Source organism: Plasmodium malariae, assembly GCF_900090045.1.
Source record: "Plasmodium malariae genome assembly, chromosome: 14".
NCBI classification, from domain to species: domain Eukaryota; phylum Apicomplexa; class Aconoidasida; order Haemosporida; family Plasmodiidae; genus Plasmodium; species Plasmodium malariae.
In genome coordinates this window covers 751318-770266 of record NC_041788.1, presented here as the reverse complement: position 1 = coordinate 770266, position 18949 = coordinate 751318, and the positions used below count along the sequence as shown (strand labels likewise).

The 18949-nt window shown below is 26.4% G+C and overlaps 1 protein-coding gene across 1 annotated transcript; it reads left to right on the top strand.

The window, feature by feature from the left end:
- Window positions 1-1535: 1535 nt before the first annotated feature.
- On the top strand, window positions 1536-18597 carry PmUG01_14025100 (conserved Plasmodium protein, unknown function; the record flags this gene model as incomplete). Its single annotated transcript, XM_029007798.1, has 2 exons — window positions 1536-11522; window positions 11989-18597. 2 exons carry the CDS (start codon window positions 1536-1538, stop codon window positions 18595-18597), a joined length of 16596 nt encoding a protein of 5531 aa, XP_028864152.1.
- Window positions 18598-18949: the final 352 nt, after the last annotated feature.

The window sequence follows — 18949 nt, the reverse complement described above, 5'->3', positions numbered from 1 at the left end:
GTAGGACAAAATGTTATTTCTTAGTTCCCGCGCTTTTTTGTATCCATGGTTTTTTTATTTTCTTTTTTATAATTTATTTATCGCATAAATTTTTTAATGTATAAAAATATGGAATACCTACAAAATTTCATAATTTTGTTTATACCACTCCTTTTTTTCCAGTATATATTTCGTGAAGACTACGCATAATAACGTATTAGTATACATGCATAAAGAGACTTTATTTTGTTTGTTACGCAAATAATGCATTTGCAATTTGTGCAGAAAAGGTAAAACGAACATGTATGTATATATATTATATATCTGTAATATATATACAGCTATTTTAAAACGTTTCGTAAGTTGCATTAAAAATAGCATAGGTTTCATCATATCCCAGTAAAAAAAGGAAAAAACTTTTGCGACATGATAAACGATAATTTTTTTTTTTTTTTACCTAGGTTTGCACATTTCAAAATTTATATTTTAAAAGAATATTAATGTATTTAGTATGTAAAAAAAAGACATTACAAAACGTAGTAAATTATAACCCCTTGAACAAGTAGCTAAAATACTTTAAATGTGAATGTTTCACACAAGGGGTTTGCGAAAAATGTACATGTACGTATGCAAGTATTAAAGTGCGTATATATGTATGTATTAATGGAAAATAACGATAACTACTATTCTTTTACTTCTTTTCTCCAAATTCATCATATCTAGTTTCAAGGAATTTCTCAGTTTTCCTAGTTTGACCTTTTTCAAGGCCCGTTTTATTTTTAGTTGTCTTAACTTATTCTTTGAGTATGTACTAAATGTTCTTAAAAACTTTCAAAAATTATTATTTTTTTTTTTTTTTAATACATTGTTTATTTTCACCTTTTTATCATTTTAAAACATTATTCGACTTGTGCAACAACTTTGTTATCTTGATATTTCGACTATTTTTCTTAATTTTTTTTTCCTTCAAAATTTTATAATATAAATCAAGTGCCTTTTATGGTATAAAAAAATATCATACTCTAAACACTTTTTCTGTGCAAAAAAAATTACATTTATATATATATATATATATATATAGTATTTAAGCAGATATATAAATTTAATGTCGCAACAATATATACATTCAAATAAATGCTGGTATTACATGTAACTGAATATACGTGTAAAAGAATTGGTATATATAAGAGCCAACATATAAAGTGCGAAAAAAGAAGGAAAATAGTTAAAATATATTTTAAATGATGTAGCACTTTTTTGTTTACGTTTTGCTCAGGTGCTGAGGGTGTTGCATATATATATATAAATGCAGGCATATTTGAATAATATATATATATATATATATATACATTTATGTATAAACCTTTTAATGTATAGGGGAAAATTATAGCCCCCCACCTCCAACTGAGTAGTTTCTTTAGTATTATACATACATGCGTGTATATGTTTGTATAGGGGAAGGCAGGTATTTGTTTCTTTTTTTTATTGTGTATGCTAGTCGTTTGAAGCGTACTACTGCAAATATCGATTTCTTCAGATTATAGCAAGAAACAAACATGATTCCAAAAGAAAGTACAGTTAGAAAAAATGGGAAGAAAAAATATTCGAAGAAGAGACTTATAAGTAAACATAGTAATAACAGAAAAAAGAATTTCTTTATCCGGTTAAATAACAAAGAATTGGAAAATATGTTAATACAAGAGAGATCATCAGGAAGGAAAAATAATACAGAGAAAAAAAAGAATATTCATTCTTTACAAGAAAATGAAAGAATGAACAAATATATAGTTCATTTGCAAAAATTATATAGGGAATGTAAATATGAAGAATGTTTAAGATTTGGTTTAGAAAACATAGAAAAATTAAAAAAAAAAAATTATATAAGCAAAATAGAATTTTTGAAAATTATAGGAAATGTATATTTTTATCTGGAAAATTATAAATACAGTTCCCTCACGTATATACTGTTATCAAAATATATAAATAAAGTTTCGGATAAATATAAAATAGAAATATGTTATAATGCCGGTGTAGTATTTATAAAATATTTTTTAGAAAGTAATGATATTTCTTTTTACCTAAATGCAAAAACTTCGTTTAATTGTTCTTTATTATTCAACGAAAGAAAAAGTGAACATTTTAATAAAACAATTTATGAAAGCACAATAAAAATACTTAGGAAGCATTTTACAATAGATATAAGAGAAAATGCCAAAAAAGAAAAAAAGAAAAAAAAAAAAAGAGAGGATAATTATGTCTTTTCGGATAATAGTTCTTATGAAAATTGTCTTTTAAAAAAGGACATAGACATATCTTCATATAGTGATGAAAATGAGGAGAAAAAAAGTTCATTAAGTACAGATTCTGGATCGAGTATACATAGTAGGATATCTATTAAAACCGAAGATTGTGAAATAATAAAGGAGAGAGGAAGAAGAAATGATTATCATGAAAGAAATTTAAGTTGTTGTTCAAGTTATATAGATAACTCACCATTAAATGATACTAGTATTAATAAAAAAGAATTAGTATCAAGGGAAAATTACTTATTTCCTCAGAAAGGAATAAATAGCAACGTTAAAAACATTACTAGTGTTAACAGTGTTAGCAGCAATAACAGAGTTAATAGTGTTAGCAGCAATAACAGAGTTAATAGTGTTAGCAGCAATAACAGAGTTAATAGTGTTAGCAGCAATAACAGAGTTAATAGTGTTAGCAGCAACAAAAGAGTTAAGAATAATAGCAGCGATAACAGTATTAACAACATTAAATGTATTAACAGCAGATGCTCCTCTTATTATGTAAAGAATAGTAATAGTTGTATGAAAGAGAAAAATTATAAAAACAATACGCATAATGAGAAAAATGTTGTGATAGAAACACCCGAAGTTCCCATTGCGTCCAGTAATCAGAACAGAAATTTGAAGAATATATTTTTTAATAACACCTTAAGTAGTGTTTCGAAAAATTCGCAGAATAATACTGTGAAAAGTGGAACAAACAGCGTTTTGAGAAATTCTCCATGCATTATTTTGAGAAGTTCATCGCATAATATTCTAAAATGTAACTCTAGAAGTTCTTTAGCTAATTCGCCCAGGAATTTCTCCACTAAATCAACTAACTGTTTATTAAACAATATTCCGAGCATTTTACTCAATAAGTCACCCAGCAATATCTTCAATAAGTCATCTAGCAATTTCTTGAATAATTCTCCTAATATTCTGGTGAATAATTCTCCAAACAAATTTTTAAATAACAGCCCAAAGAGTTTATTGAACAATTCTCCGTGTTCTTTTATGAACAGCTATCTAGGCAATTTGCAAAACAACTCGCCATCTAATTTGCTGAAAAGTAATTCAGCTTCTAATTCAATGGACAAACCAGTTCCTACATTGGCTGATAACTGGAGGACTAATTTACGGAACAACTCTGTAGGTAATTTATCAAATATTTCTCAAGGAAATCTATCGAGCATATCGCAGGCAAACTTATCGAACGCTTCGAGAAGAAATCTATGTAAGGTTTCAAGAGTGAATCTGTCGAAATTTTCATCAGAAAATATATCGAACAATTCGTCGGCTAATTTAGGAAACAGTTCACTAGTTGATTGGGGAAAATACTCTCGCGAAAATTTACGGAAAATTTCACCAGCAAATTTAGGAAACATCTCGGCTAATTTAGGGAGCATTCCTATAGCTAATTTACGAAACAATTCTATAGGCAATATATCGAACTACTCACGAGGTAATATATCGAACTACTCACGAGGTAATATATCGAACTACTCACGAGGTAATATATCGAACTTTTCAAGAGGAAATATTTCGAATACCTCACTGGCTAATCTAAGGAACAACTCGTCGGCTAATTTGGGGATAGAAACGCTAGATAATTTGCGGAACACATCACTAGCTAATTTAGAGAACAAATCTTTAGCTAATTTAGGGAACACTTCATTAGCAAATTCACGGAACAACTCTATAGGCAATATATCGAACCTCTCACAGGGCAATCCATCGAATATTTCGTCTGCTAATTTACGGAATAACTCGATAAGCAATTTCTCGAACAACTCGGTAGGCCATATATCAAACATATCGCAAGGAAGTCTGTCGAACAACTCGCCATACAATTTATCAGTCAAGCCACCATGTAAACTATCGATCAAGTCACCATGTAATCTGCTGAACAAATCATCAAGTATGGTTCGCAACAATATCCCAGTAAAGAGAATTTCTAATCAAAAAAATATTATAAAATGTATGAGAAAAAATATGGACGAAACAAACAAAAAGGATACAACAAGAAGTGTCTTTAATTCAAATGAATGCATTTTGATAGATGAAAAAGCGTCATATGAAGATGAACATTTACAGAAAAAAAGAAGAAAAGAGAATCATCATAGTTCTCCTAACTCCCTCCATGAAAGCGGTGTTGAGGTTTGTGATAATATTTTTCCTTTTAAAAAGGATGGAAGTTCTCATTTAGATTGTTCAAGTAGAGAAGACAAATATATAATGATTGATAGTTCAGTGAGTTACCAAAAGAATGAAAATTTTCCATATAAGACAAAGAATAAGAAGAGGAATAAAATAAAATTAGGAAGTAAGCACTCTTCATTCTATAATAACATCTTATGGAAATATAAGAACATGTCTATTCGTAATAAGATTAAAAAGATATGTAAAGAACACAAAATTAATTTATTAGATGAATATTATCGTATATATGAATTACAATATAAGAATAAGCAAGCAATACCTATTTTAAAGCATAAAAATTTTTCAGAATTCTTTCATGATATTTATATGGTATGTAAGATGAACAAATGCGATTGTATGGTCAAATTTGTTGACGAGCTTCTTAATGACAAGGACGTGACAGATAGTAATATGCACAAGGAAGCTATCTCAAGAGAAAGAAGTCATACAAATGTAAGGGGAAACCAGTGTGGGTCCCCTAGACTAATCAATAAACATTATAGAAAAGAAAGAGAAAATTTTGGCGTTGCTGAAGGTATCATAAAAGAAGATAAATTTTCATGGGATAAGGAAAATATAAAAAAATTAAATGTAAAAAAATATTCGAGGACAAGCAGTTTATTACGTCGTATGGAATATGATAGATATCAAATGGAGCAGGTTGAAAAGTGTAATGAACGTAAAGATAAAAAAAATGAAAAGGGAATTGCAGGGCGCAGGGGCGAAAATAATTACGAACAGACGTATGAACAAAATAGTGGTGTATTTAAAAGCATAAATAAGGAAAAGACACAGAACAAGACATTTGATTGTAGCACTTTTATTAAATTATACAATGAGATTAGAAATAGTATGAGTTATGTTCATTTCAAGTATAACTCATTTGATGAAAAGCATTATAAAGAGAAAAGGGAAATAGAAGAAGTGATTATCCAGAATTTTAACAAGATAAACAAAAAGAGAATAAGAGATAAAGTGAAGAAGTTGAGCTCATATAACAATTCTATACTGTCCAATGTTGCAGATAAACTTCTTGATGATACTGATGAATTATTTCTTTTGAAAAATTATTCTAGTTTTTTAAAAATTATAAAAAATAACGATAACATACAACATATTTATTATTTATATGAAAATATGTATGCTATAGACAAATTTACTCATATTAATAGTAGCAATTTCTTCAATATTTCACATTTTATTATTGATATATTATTATTAAAACAAATAAAAGAAAAGGATTATTTAAAAAAAAAAATTAATAAATTGAAATATTCTGATCAAAATTGTTATAGAAAGTATAGTGAATTTAATTCAGATGCACTTTTAAAAAATATTATAAATAATGTGTTTCTGTGTAACACTGAAATGAGCATAGACGAATATAATAATTTTCCTTTTTCTTATTTAAAAAACGAAAGAAAAAGAAAAAGAAAAAGAACGGTATTAAATGAACAAAACATACATAATAAGAATATAAAATTGAGTAAAACAGTTACAGTAAATAATAGTGACACTAATTCGTATACAAATAATAGGGGAGAAGAATTAAATGGACAAATAAATAAGAGATTATTATGTAATAATAACTCTGATTTTACAAGGAAGAAAAATTTAAAATCGAACTTTTGTACAAAATATACAATGAAAAATGAAGGTATCATAAACAGTCAAACGAAAGAGGAAGAAACATTAAAGAATGGTGAAGAAACGAAAGATAATGATTTAAAAAAAGAGAAGAATCAAACCATTGCGAGCGATTTGAGAAGTTTGTTAAGTAATGTTTTTGTGGATACTTCTAATATAAATAAGTTAATCACTTTGTCTTATGAGTATAACTGTGAAAGAGAGAAATTATATATGGAATTAAATAAAGGGGATATGGAATTTTTCCTTATGGATTCTTTTTACGAATATATGAATACAACAAGTATAAATGATTGCACGAGGAATAAGATAGAAGAAATTACGCTAATGTTATTTTATTACTATTGTAGGAATGAAAATAAGATAAAGAATGTTTTGTTTAATATTATATTTTTTTTTACGTATAATAATATTATAAATAAAAAAAATGTTCATCAATATGCAACATTCTTAAGTTTATATGACCTTTATTTAGTTGATCTTAATTGTAAATCAATGTCTTTTTTTTATCATAATGTTGAAAATGATTCGAAAGAAGTTAGTGATGTAAAAATAAAGGGTAGTACATATCAAAATATTGAAGAATATGGTGAGAATTATATGAACATAATTCATTGTTATCTACACATGCTAAAATTATTATACAAGTGTTATTTAAACAAATTAAAAAGAAAATATACTTTTGATAATATTAATTTGGAAAAAGTTATTAATTATACTTTTACCCTTTTAAACTGCTTATTAATTAAGTATAGTTATAATCAAGGGGGTGGGAAAGTTAGGTGTCGTGTCTTATTTCTATTTATGCAATTTTTATATATAAATGCGAAATATTATTTTAAGAATGTATCATTTTTTCTTGACAAGTATGATATAAATTATTTGGTTAAAGGTGAGTTTGGTAACTTTTGTAAAACGAAAGTTAACACAACAGTTCATTGCAATTTTTACGAAAGGACTAATAAGAGCGTTACGCCAAAGTTACATACAGAAGGTGATCAGAATGATGGACAAAAAGAGGTTTCTGAGAATGAATTGAAGAGAGAGATGAAAAAGACTAAATATATAGAGCATCGGGAAAAGGGTAAAGAAGAAGATGAGGACAAACAAAAGCACCATCTTCAATCGAATGAGTATGCTCTATATGAAAAGGAAGAGCAAAAAGGATTGGATGAAAAGAAAGATAATAGAAAGGAATATGTGGATGAATTATATAAAAAAAATGAATGCAAATTGGACAAGGAGCGGGAACAGGCTCAACACAAGCAGCAGAAGAGAGATGAGGAAAACTACGAAAACGCAGATGACGAAAGAGATGGGAATGAGGAAAAGAAGGATAAAGAGAAGAGGAAGGAACAAGGGGAACATAAGGAGGGAACACAAAGAAAAGAAATAGTAGAAAGAGTAGATGAGTACGAGGGACAAGAAGGAATGAAAAAAAGGGAAAAGAGAAATAACCAAATGAGAAGAGAGGAATACTTAAAAAAAAGCAAAATTAATAATCATTCCTCATTCAGTAATGTAGAGAAAATAAAAAAAGTGTTTACGAAATTATATGAAAATGTAAATATTGCGTTTTCATCCTTTTTGAAATGCTACAATAAATGCTATTTCATACTAAATTTAAAGTTATATGAAAGTTCCTTGTTCAAGAAAAAGATTTTGAAAAAAATCAAAAGAATTATTTTTTATTGTAACAGTCTTTATAGTATATTAAAAATAAAAAAATTGCCTATGAGCAAAAATTACAATTTTGTATTTGATGAAATAAATTATAATTTACATAACAAAAACATTTTTTTAAATCCATTATTTTTCAATGTATTAATAGAAGATAAATATGTAAAGAAAATATATACCCTTAATCGTAATTACATTTTGAGGATGAGTGAGCAAGACATGTGTTATGATAATATAACAGATCTATCATCGGAAAAAGATTTGATAACAATTCTAATCTCTTTTGAAAGATTGAATAAAGGGACATGCGAAAGAGAGAAAGTTAATAAAAAGAAGAAGCGTTTTATTATATTAATGTATTCTTATCAATATATAAAGAACTGTATATGTAAAGAATTAAAAAATAGTAGTATCCTACGTTTATATAAAAGAGCAAAAGAATTAGACGAAAATTTTAATTTAAGTATTGATTACCTTCATTCTTTATTTGATACAAGATTATGTATGCTTTCATTGGATTATGAGTTGCAAAATATAATTGTCGAATTTATAAATAATTGTGTGAATTTTATTTTACGTTATTATAATAGAAACAGTATTTGCTTTTTATTAATTAATAAACTAATGAAAATTTATAACATGATTTTTTCAATTTTCTACTTACGTTTGAACTCCTTTTCAGAATTTAATACAAATAGATTATATAAAATATTAAGTTATGATAAGAATATTTTTTCCTATGATGATAAAGCCACTCAGAATTTATTAAATTTTTTTCACTTTATTAATTTTAGATATGGTTGTTCATACAATTTTTTAAATCACATTTTTACTTCCTTTCATGTTTTTCTAAATTCGTTGGTAAAGATTGATTTAAATATTGAAATTGAAAAAAAACACATAGCAACAGAAAGAGCAAGGAGAAAATATGTAATGTCAGATCAAAGATGGGAGAAAGGGGCAAACTCTTTTAATTATGGTGAAATACAGAAATATTTAGAAAGAAGGAAAAGAATTAATAGAAATGGGGAAAAAGAGAAACTCAACACTATAAATGGAATAGTATATTTGAAAAAAGACAAAATTTACAAAATAATAAATGAGGTAAGGAGAAAAGTAACCATAAATGGGAAGTTTAAAATAAAAAATCGCATGTTAGAAGGAAAATTTGGAAATAAAATAAACAAGTATTTTAGTTACTTCATGGGAGATGAAATAAGGATGGAAAAAAGGTTAAATAAGGATGGGAGAACTCCCGTTTGCAGAATTGGAGGAACAAATAAGAAGATAACTAATAGTTATGTTTTACGTTCCTATTTTCGTAATACTGATTGCAATATTAGAAACAAGGTGAAACATAATGAAAACGTTCCAAAAGAGAATATTTATTTTTTGATGAATAGTAACAGTATGAGGAGCAGTGGTGTTAATACGTATAACAGTAATTTAAGTTATAGAAGAAGATCTCATACAAATTATATATACAATGATATATACCATACTAAAAATAATAATGATAATAAGATAAAACATATGTCAAATGATGCAGTTTCTAAGGAAAATTTATTTATATATACAATTAAAAACAGTGGAGTAATACAAAATTATAAAAAATTAAAGAAAATGAAAAAGAAGTTAAAAAGAAAATTAAATAATAAATATTGCTTTTTTAGGTATATTGCTGTCGTGAACAAGAGTCATAACAATATATATACTTCTTTATGTCGAATTTATTCTCATATTTTATTTGTTCTTATTTCTATATTATATATTGAAAATTATAACATTTTACATTTAAGGAAAAGTCAAGATTTCTTTATGAACAATGATATATATAATACATATTACATATTTTTACACATTTCGAGTAGTATAATATTATTATTATCTTCCCCTCTAAAAATATATCTACATTTTTGTCCTTCTATAAAAATGGAAAGCATGAATTTTATGAAAAACAGTAAGGAAAATAAGAGGATAAATGAGGAGAAGAGCAATATTAATATGTTACATAGTACAAATAAGAGGAGAAATGTGCAGCTAGTAAATGAAAACAAAGATAATGAAAAGATGCTCTGTGTAGTGTTAGGAGGAAAAGGAGGAAAAACGTGTGTAGAAGAGAACACATACGAGTTAATTAATAGCAGTAGAAAGGCATCTAACGATAAAAGTAACTATGATAGCAAAAATAGAACATGTCACATGGAATATGAGATTTACTTAGAAACGTTATTAAATTTTAGCTCAATTAATATTCTATTATTATCAAAGAAAAGGTACAATAGGAAAAATAAAATAAAGAGAAATAAGTACATATTTACATTTTGCAATTTAATAGAAAATTTATTACAAAATAGTATGTTTTATGTGGACTTATTTAATAACTGTAAAAATAGGGGAGATGTACTAGAGATGAATGATATTTTTTCAAAATTGAACAAACTATGTAAGGATAATAATACAGTGGATGACTTTATTATCATGAAAAGGGTATTAATTTATCATACGCTATTTAAATATATTATACATGACAAATATGTTAGTTACTTCCAAATTGGCAAAAATGAATTATACAATGTTAACAAATGTACATTAAATTTATTTTATTTTTCCTTAAATATTTTGCTAACCACTTTTAACACAGATATTTCGATTCATTTAGAAAGGAGTTTGTATAATATAAATTCATTTCATCATACAAATTTATACTATGATGCAATTTTAAACAGTGTCAAAAAGACTATTCAGTACATTAAGGATGGAAGTAAATCGTCCTTTAATTGTATGTACGCATGCGTGCTGTACTATTTAGATAAGTGCAAAAATGGGGAAAAATCGAGGATAAACGAAAAGGGAGAAAAAGAAGGAAAAGTAGAAATAAATGGGATTATTCAAAACAGCGAAAAAAATGATATAAATAATACAACACCAAGATATGACTTGAAGGTTTGTTCTTCCCCTTTATCGTATGATCATGTTAATGGGTGTGCCATACCAAACTTTGGTTGCAAAGGAGAGGATGAAAAGAATAGTATTACAGATGTAATAAATGTTAGTAAGAGTGGAAGAGAAAGAGAGGAGCATGTGTACGATGTTGAGAATTATGAAGAAAAGCGGTGCAATGATAGTAGTAACTATGAATTAATGGAAGAAAAATGCAAAAGTGCAAATTGGATTAAGGAAAAAAATATTTTTAGGAAAAAAAAAAAAGTTATTAACAATATAATATATGATATGATTATTCCTTACATAGATTTAAACAATATTAAAGTATATAATAGAATATATAGAAACAACCATTCTATTAATAGTCTTATTAATATTTGTTTTTCCTTTTTATTTAATAATTTTTTATTTTTAAAATCAGTGTATCCTTTTGATATTGTTTCAAAAGATAAGAATGAAAATGAAGCAAATGAAAAGAGGATCATAACTAATGAATTTACCCTTGATATAGTTAATATGAAAATGAGTGAAATAAAAGCAGTAGAATTGTTTTTGTCACTGTATATTCATAAATATATGCAGAGTATATGTTTAGACATAAAAAAGTTAGTTGACTACAACACATATATGAATCAATTTTTTTGGACATTAAATAAAAGTCATATGAACATTACTCACAATGACTACATTTACCTTAACTATTCATTTTACAACGTGTACTATAAATTTAATGACTATAACGTATTACAATTTTTGGTTAATTTTAAGAGATCAAAGAGCGAAGGAAAGGTAACAACTAAAAAGGATAAGTCTGTATTCTGTCAATTTTTCCTACACGATGTTTTGTTTTTGTGAGATGTGTACAATGTGTATTAGCATAATTTCTGCTTGTGTCACCTTTAAGGTGGAAATACAGCAGACGGTTTGTGCACTTTTAGTTCATTGTATGTATATATGTATGTATTTATGCATATATGTATGTATTTACGCATGTATGTGTTATTTATGCAAATATGTATGTATTTACGTATGTATTTATTTATATATGTATGTATTTACGCATGTATGTGTTATTTATGCAAATATGTATGTATTTACGTATGTATTTATTTATATATGTATGTATGTATATAAACATATACGTGTACATATATCTGCATATATTTGTTTGTTCGATTTATTATTTATTTCCCTATGTGCTTACTTTTTCTCCTATTTAAATGTAATTTTTTTTATTATTTTTTTTTTTTTGCAGGAGTTCATGATGTCTTTTGTGAAGATTTTCGATAAATTGATATCACTGGATGAGGAAATAAGTGCTGATTATTTAGACCCTCTCACATATAATATTTATTTAGATTATATGAAAGACTTGTTCCTTAATGATGATTACTATTATGTGTGCTTCTATGAATATATAAAAACCGTATATTTGGAAGAGAATCAGGAATCTTTTAAAATCGATGATTTTGGTTGTTATTTGAACGAACTAAATGAGCTAAATCCCTTTAAAATAAAGGAAGACATGAAAAAGAAATTTAGGGAAACTGTTGATAAGAATTACCTACTATTGATTGTAAAAAGAAAAGTTTTCAGTAGAGACATGAGTTATAATAACTATGACGAAATTGGTCGTATTGGAAAAGATAAAAATGACAGAGGTAGTAATAGTTCGCGAGAAAATTTACGTGTGCATAATATATTGAAAAATTACGATGCGAACTTAGAACATACGCCTAATACAACTGATAATATGAGGAACAGATGTATTGATAGTAACGAGTTGAAATGTAATAAGGAAAAGGAGAAAGAAAATAACATTGCGAAATGTAGTGTAAAGAAAATACCAGGAAAAGAGAGAGTTAAGGTAAGGTTAAATAATAATCCTTATAATTTCAAAAATATATATAAAAATTATAAGAGTAACTTATTTGAGCTTATGAACAAAAAAAATATTAACTATTTTGAAATTATAAAAGTTTTAAATAGTAAACATTACAACCATTTTAGTAACCTGTTTTTCAGCTCCTTTGTACACATAATGGGTGAAGTGAAATATGATTATAATAAGCAATACAATTTTAACATTTTGAAAATTATGGATAAATTAAACATTGCATTGAAGGCTTCATTTTATAATAATAAAAATGTTATTTTATATTATTATATATTTCAGCAATATTTTCATTTATATAAATTTTTAGAGGATAAATATTTCTCCGAATTTGTTCTTTCTGAATATTTATTATTAAACATATCTACAAAATTTGTTGATAATGCATTATATAATAGTAATCTGTATAAGATTTACAGTTTTTTAAAATTTTTATACCTAAGGAATGTATTAAAGCACACAGATATTCTTCTGAACTTTTTGATTTATGTGTATTATAAATATTTTCGTTATCATTATGGCAAAAAGGATCGAAAGTTTCATCATTTTATGGAGTTGTTTCTAAGCATACACGAGGAATCCTATAACAATAGTTTATTAACTGCTGAGTATAAAATGAAAGAAGGCAACAATGAAAATAATTATACTAAAGAGGATTTTTTTACGAAAAATGTTTTTATCAATAACCATTCAAGAACATCCTTAACAAATCAGGAAAATTGTGATTATTTAACTGTTGGCAATGATGATAAAATGACCGATAGCAACTTTAATGATACTATTACAAAAAAAAGCGTTGACATTGGTACGAATGAGAATATTAATGATTGTAAGAACAAAAAAAAAAGAAGTAAGGATGTACGAAAAGAATGTCAAGAAATTAATAGTTACTATTTAGTATTGTCTAATTCACAAAATAGATATATTCATATTTTATTTTTTAAAATATTAACAAACTTCGTGAAATTAAAAATTAATATATTAAATGCAAAGAATTTATTGAACAATTTGAATTTTTATATTTCTTCATATGTTAAATATTCCCTTTTTTACACATTTGAAGAAAAAAATAAAGGTTTTAAAAATGCACTTAAGCATAAGTATTCCTTTTATGATATCAAAACAATAAAGAAAAATTTTAAATTATGTATATACATAAAAAATCTTTGTTTAAAACACGATCTATTCAATAGTGATATATTGTTTTTCTTAAATATAGAAAGTAGTATGAAAAAGAAGAAATTAAAATACAGGAAGAAGTTCAGCAGTTTATCAAAAGAATGTGATGAAGAGCAAGTAGGTTGTTCATCCGTTGAGAAAATTTGTGATAAAAATGGTGGAGATGCACAACATATTTCAAATTATAAGAATATTGAATTTTTAAAAAATACGAAAAGGAGTAGTTCGAATGAGAAAGAAATAGCGTTTGTAGGAACACATGATAGTGCAGGGTACAAAGTTATCGAAAGTACAAATAGAAACAGATTAAGTATGGAACATGAACAAAACAGTAACCCACATGAAATGGAGACGATACAATCCAAGGGAAATGAATATTTAACACAAGGACAGGACATAATAAATGTAGGAGAGTGTAGAGGGGAAAATGGAATTGGAAAATCTATTGATAATGTCGAAGATATATCAGGAAATACGGTTCAAACAAAAGTGGAAGAAAATTTAGGAAACATCGAAAATGGTATAAATGCATCGATCGGGGAGCATTTGCATATCTATTATGATAAAGAAAACGATGACAAGAATAATAATAAGATGATAACAGGTATCAGTGAAAAGCATAAAGTAAGTAATAATTCAGCAGATATAAAAAAGGGTTTAAATAATAAGGAAGATTATAATATAAACGAAATTAAAGTCAAAAAAAAAGAATTTAGTGATGGAAATATAAATACATCATTAGATTTATCAACTAAAGAGAATATGTTAATAAATAAATTTTTTGAAAAAAGAAATGAAAAAAAAATTTCGAAAAAATATTATATGAATATTTTAAAATTTTATTTAAAAAATAAAGTTCATGGATATTCCATTAATTCTTTAGAATGTGTAAAATTGGAGGATAAATCTATTTACTTAATATTTTTATTTTTGGGAAAAATATTTTATTTTCTGTTTAATTATCTTTTATCGCACAGTGATGAAGAAGATGTTGTAATAGGCAGAGAATATGACCTTATAAAAGGTAAAGAGGACGATGTTGAAATGGGTAGAGAAGACGCCGTTAAAATTAGTAGTGACAAAAGAGATATTTCTGATCCCCTTGAAAATTCATACACTTATGATGAACTTCTTCTATATTTTATGTTAATATCGCTGTGCTACTACGCAGACAGTTTAATTTTCTTAAGCTTTAATTTTTTAGACGTTCAACAAATCAGTTCAAAGAATGATGAAAATTTATCTTTAAATAAAAAAGAGGAATGTAGCATGAATAATGTAGAATATGAACTGGAAGAATCTCAAATACTAGGTAAACAGAAGAAAATGAAAACATGCCAAGTTGAGAAGGACGATGATAATAAAATGAAGAAAATAACATTTGAAGAAAAATTCGAAATTACAAAAAATATACTGAAGAAGAATAATGATGATGATTTTAAGAAAAAAAATGTTATATTAAAACCTTGTTTTGTAAATACGAGTAATTATTACATGTTCAGAAATAAAGCAACTGATATTATTAATAACGATAAAGAAAGTACCAAAATGATTATCCCCATGTATAAATTATTAGTAACACGCTTAAAAATTTGTTTATATTATCCAAGGTACTTTTTCCTTGCTTCTTTATTTAGTTATAAATATGATACCAAATTGTCCAACAATCTTTTAAATTATATAAAAGATAAAAATATTTTGAGTGAACATGTTAAATATTATATTTCTGAAGTGAATGAGGGGATTAAAAATTTGTCAAAGAGAATCGAAAGGGATGACAATGGTTATACTGTTGAAAGCTTTGATGTTATGGAGGAGTTAAACACCCTTGACAATCGTGGTATTTTAAATAATCATTTTGTAGATGATACAAATAATAGCGGAACAAATAATAACGATAACAATGATAATGATGGAGGAGGGGGTGAAAATATTGTAGTACATTGTTCTAACATAAAACAGGACAAGGGAAGCAGAATATTAGATGAGAATGCAAATACGAACGAAACTATAAGTGAAAGTGTTTTTTTTAGTAATAGTACTATTAGAAATGAGTTAAGTACAAATAAGAAAAAAAAGATAAATTCTAAAATGTATATAATAAATTACTACACGGATTATCATGAAAATAGTAATTTAAATACCCTTAGGTCACAGGTTTTCAACAACTCGTCATATAATATGGAATATGAGGGGAAAAGTAATCATATCAAATTAGAACAGAAGCAAAAAAACGTACATGATAATTTAGAAGAATGTTCTATAAAAAATGGTGATTCTTCTAGTATTGAAAAGGTTATTCATACTTCGAGCAAAAATGATGAAGTCAAAAACATAATGAACGTTGCAGTTAAAGGCGCAGTGAGGGGTCCAATGAGCAGTCCATTGAATAAATCGGTTAAAGAGGTAGTGAAAGACCAAGTGAATGGTGTATACGATATGGAGATAGACAAAAACAAAATTAACGAATTTATGTATGACATAATGAAATTAAAAGTTGTAATAAAAAATATTGAAATTAAATATGAAGATGTTCTTAATGATATAATTGAAGGTTTAAATTTTATATCAGAAAATAAAAATTGTGGAAATTACAATTCACAAGCTGCCTATCATATATGTATATACTACTTTATGAGAAAAAATTATGAACGATGCATTTATTACATGAAATTTTTTGTTGTCAAAGGAACATTCAAGATATGGCAAAATGATTCGTTTAATCAAGATTATTACAACCTATACTGCAAAAGAGTTCAAAGAAATGAGTTTTGCGTAATAAAATATTTCACCATTGTTTTAGAGGTTAGTAAAAATGTTTTGAAAAATGCATTGACCAAAATTAATGATGAAATTTGTTCTGAAAGTAAAAAGATGTTTGAAAATTTTTGTATTAGTAAACTGGATACTGAAGTAATGAACATCTTAATAGAGGAGAGGTGTTTAGATGTAATTAATAAAGAAAAGAAAGAAGAAAACATGAAAAATGAAAATGTGAAAACCAGTAATGATGAAAATAAGAATGATGGAACTAAGGATAGTTGTGCTGATGGAGGGAACACTAATGAAGGAAAGGACACAGGCGTCCATGAAAAAATTATCAATTCTGAAAAAGACAGTGGTACAGGTGATAGCAAAAATACCGAAAGAAAGGATAGCAACAATGATGAATATAAGACTAGTTATAGTAAAAATAACTTTATTGACGAAAGTAAAACCGATGGAAACAAGGAGAGAAGTACAGAAGAATGCGAGGAGGAAAATGTTGACCAACGTGAGAACAATGTCGGTGAATGTAAAAGTAATGGAACAAAGGACATAAGTAACGATGAAAGCAAATTTAACAGATGCCAAGAAAGCTGTATCAGTGAAACGATGATGAACCAAAATAAAGAAAGCATGAACGATTCAGTAGAAAAATTTAATAATAACGAAATTGTAGTTGATAAAAATATTAACACAACGACTGCAACAGTAACAGCAACATCAGAAGCAGAAGTAGCAGCAGCAACAGCAACGGATAATGTGTGTAGTGAAAAAGAGAATAAATTTACAAGAAATGATAATAAATGGATATATTTAGGGTTTGACAACTTAGACCATTTAAATGACATTTATCATATATTAAAAATGTTGTTCGAAATTTATGTGTATATAGGTAAAACAATAAAAAGGTTCAATGATTACAAATTATTGGAAGAAGCTACAGTTATGTATGGCTATAACATATCAGTTATTAATATTCTTTTCAAAATAATTACAGAACATATATGCTTTATTTTCGAAGTGTTGTGTTATTTTACTCCCCATGTTTTGGTTTATCCAATTATTTTGCTATTTTCCAGTAGCACTTCTGCTTTTACATCTACTGAAGGGTGCATTACTGCCAATAGTGATAGCAAATATATGTATTTGAAACAAGCGTCTCTCAGGGAAGAGTTAATATACAATAGCTCAAGTGCATCGATGGACCTTAGAATTTTTAAGTTGTTTAGAGAATTTTTAGCAAATAAATCAGCTACTATGCCTTTCCATTTATCCACAAGAATGCACAGTGTGTTTTTACTAATATGTAAAAAGTTACTATATTATCAAAAGAATGAAAAAGATATAATAAAGAACATGAGCATTTATTATGATAAAAGAAACAAAAAAAAGAAAGAAGGTATAATGAAATTCGTTGAAAATGCGCTTAATAATAAAAATAAAACAAGCCTCACATATTTTTTGAATGTATTTAACAATGGAAAATTATTAAATTGTACAAATTATTTGAACTGTGAAAATATTAAATTTTTAACTAGTAAATTAGTTTATAGTGCTAACTGTACAGATATAAACAGGAACAACTCTCAAATAATTCCGTTAGATAATGCCAATAAGGAGAAGTCAAATAATATGGCAGATAAGGAAAATATAGTTAGTGCTAATAATAATAATTTATTGAATGATTTAAATAGTGAAACAATCACATCTATGCTTAATAATAACGATCCAGTAGATGAAGAGAAAAAAAATAAAGAATGTGTTTTATATTACATAAAATTAAACAACGATAAGAATATATATTTATATGATGATTATAACATTTTTAATAATATAAAAACAAAAAATGAGGCTTTAAACTGTGTTAATTCCATGTTATCCGATAAAAATTCCTCATTAAAAAAAACAGATAGTGCTAATATGAAGAAAAAAAAGAACATTGATTTATCTCTACCTGATGTGAAGAATTCAATACGAGAGCGAGATTTAAGAAGATTAAATAGGGAAAAAAGTAAAGTTTTGTAATTGGAAGAAATAAGTAAAAAAATGGTCACACCGTGGCTTCACATATTTAAAGTGTGCATATATAAACATTTATATAATGTTTGTAATATTCTTACATTGCAACATCCTTAACAGAAATGAAATATAGTATGGTAAATATATTCATTTATGTATAGAAATTATACGAATATTCTTTCTGTTTTCATTTATGTTCTTTTTTATACATTTAGGATAAATGATGAATTGGTCACATGTTACATATATTTACTTTATTCTATATTTATTTATTAGTTATACCTAGAGTACGATATTGCACCAATATATAAGGATTTTTACCTTCTGAAGGAAAATCTGTGCGCATTCTTACATGTTG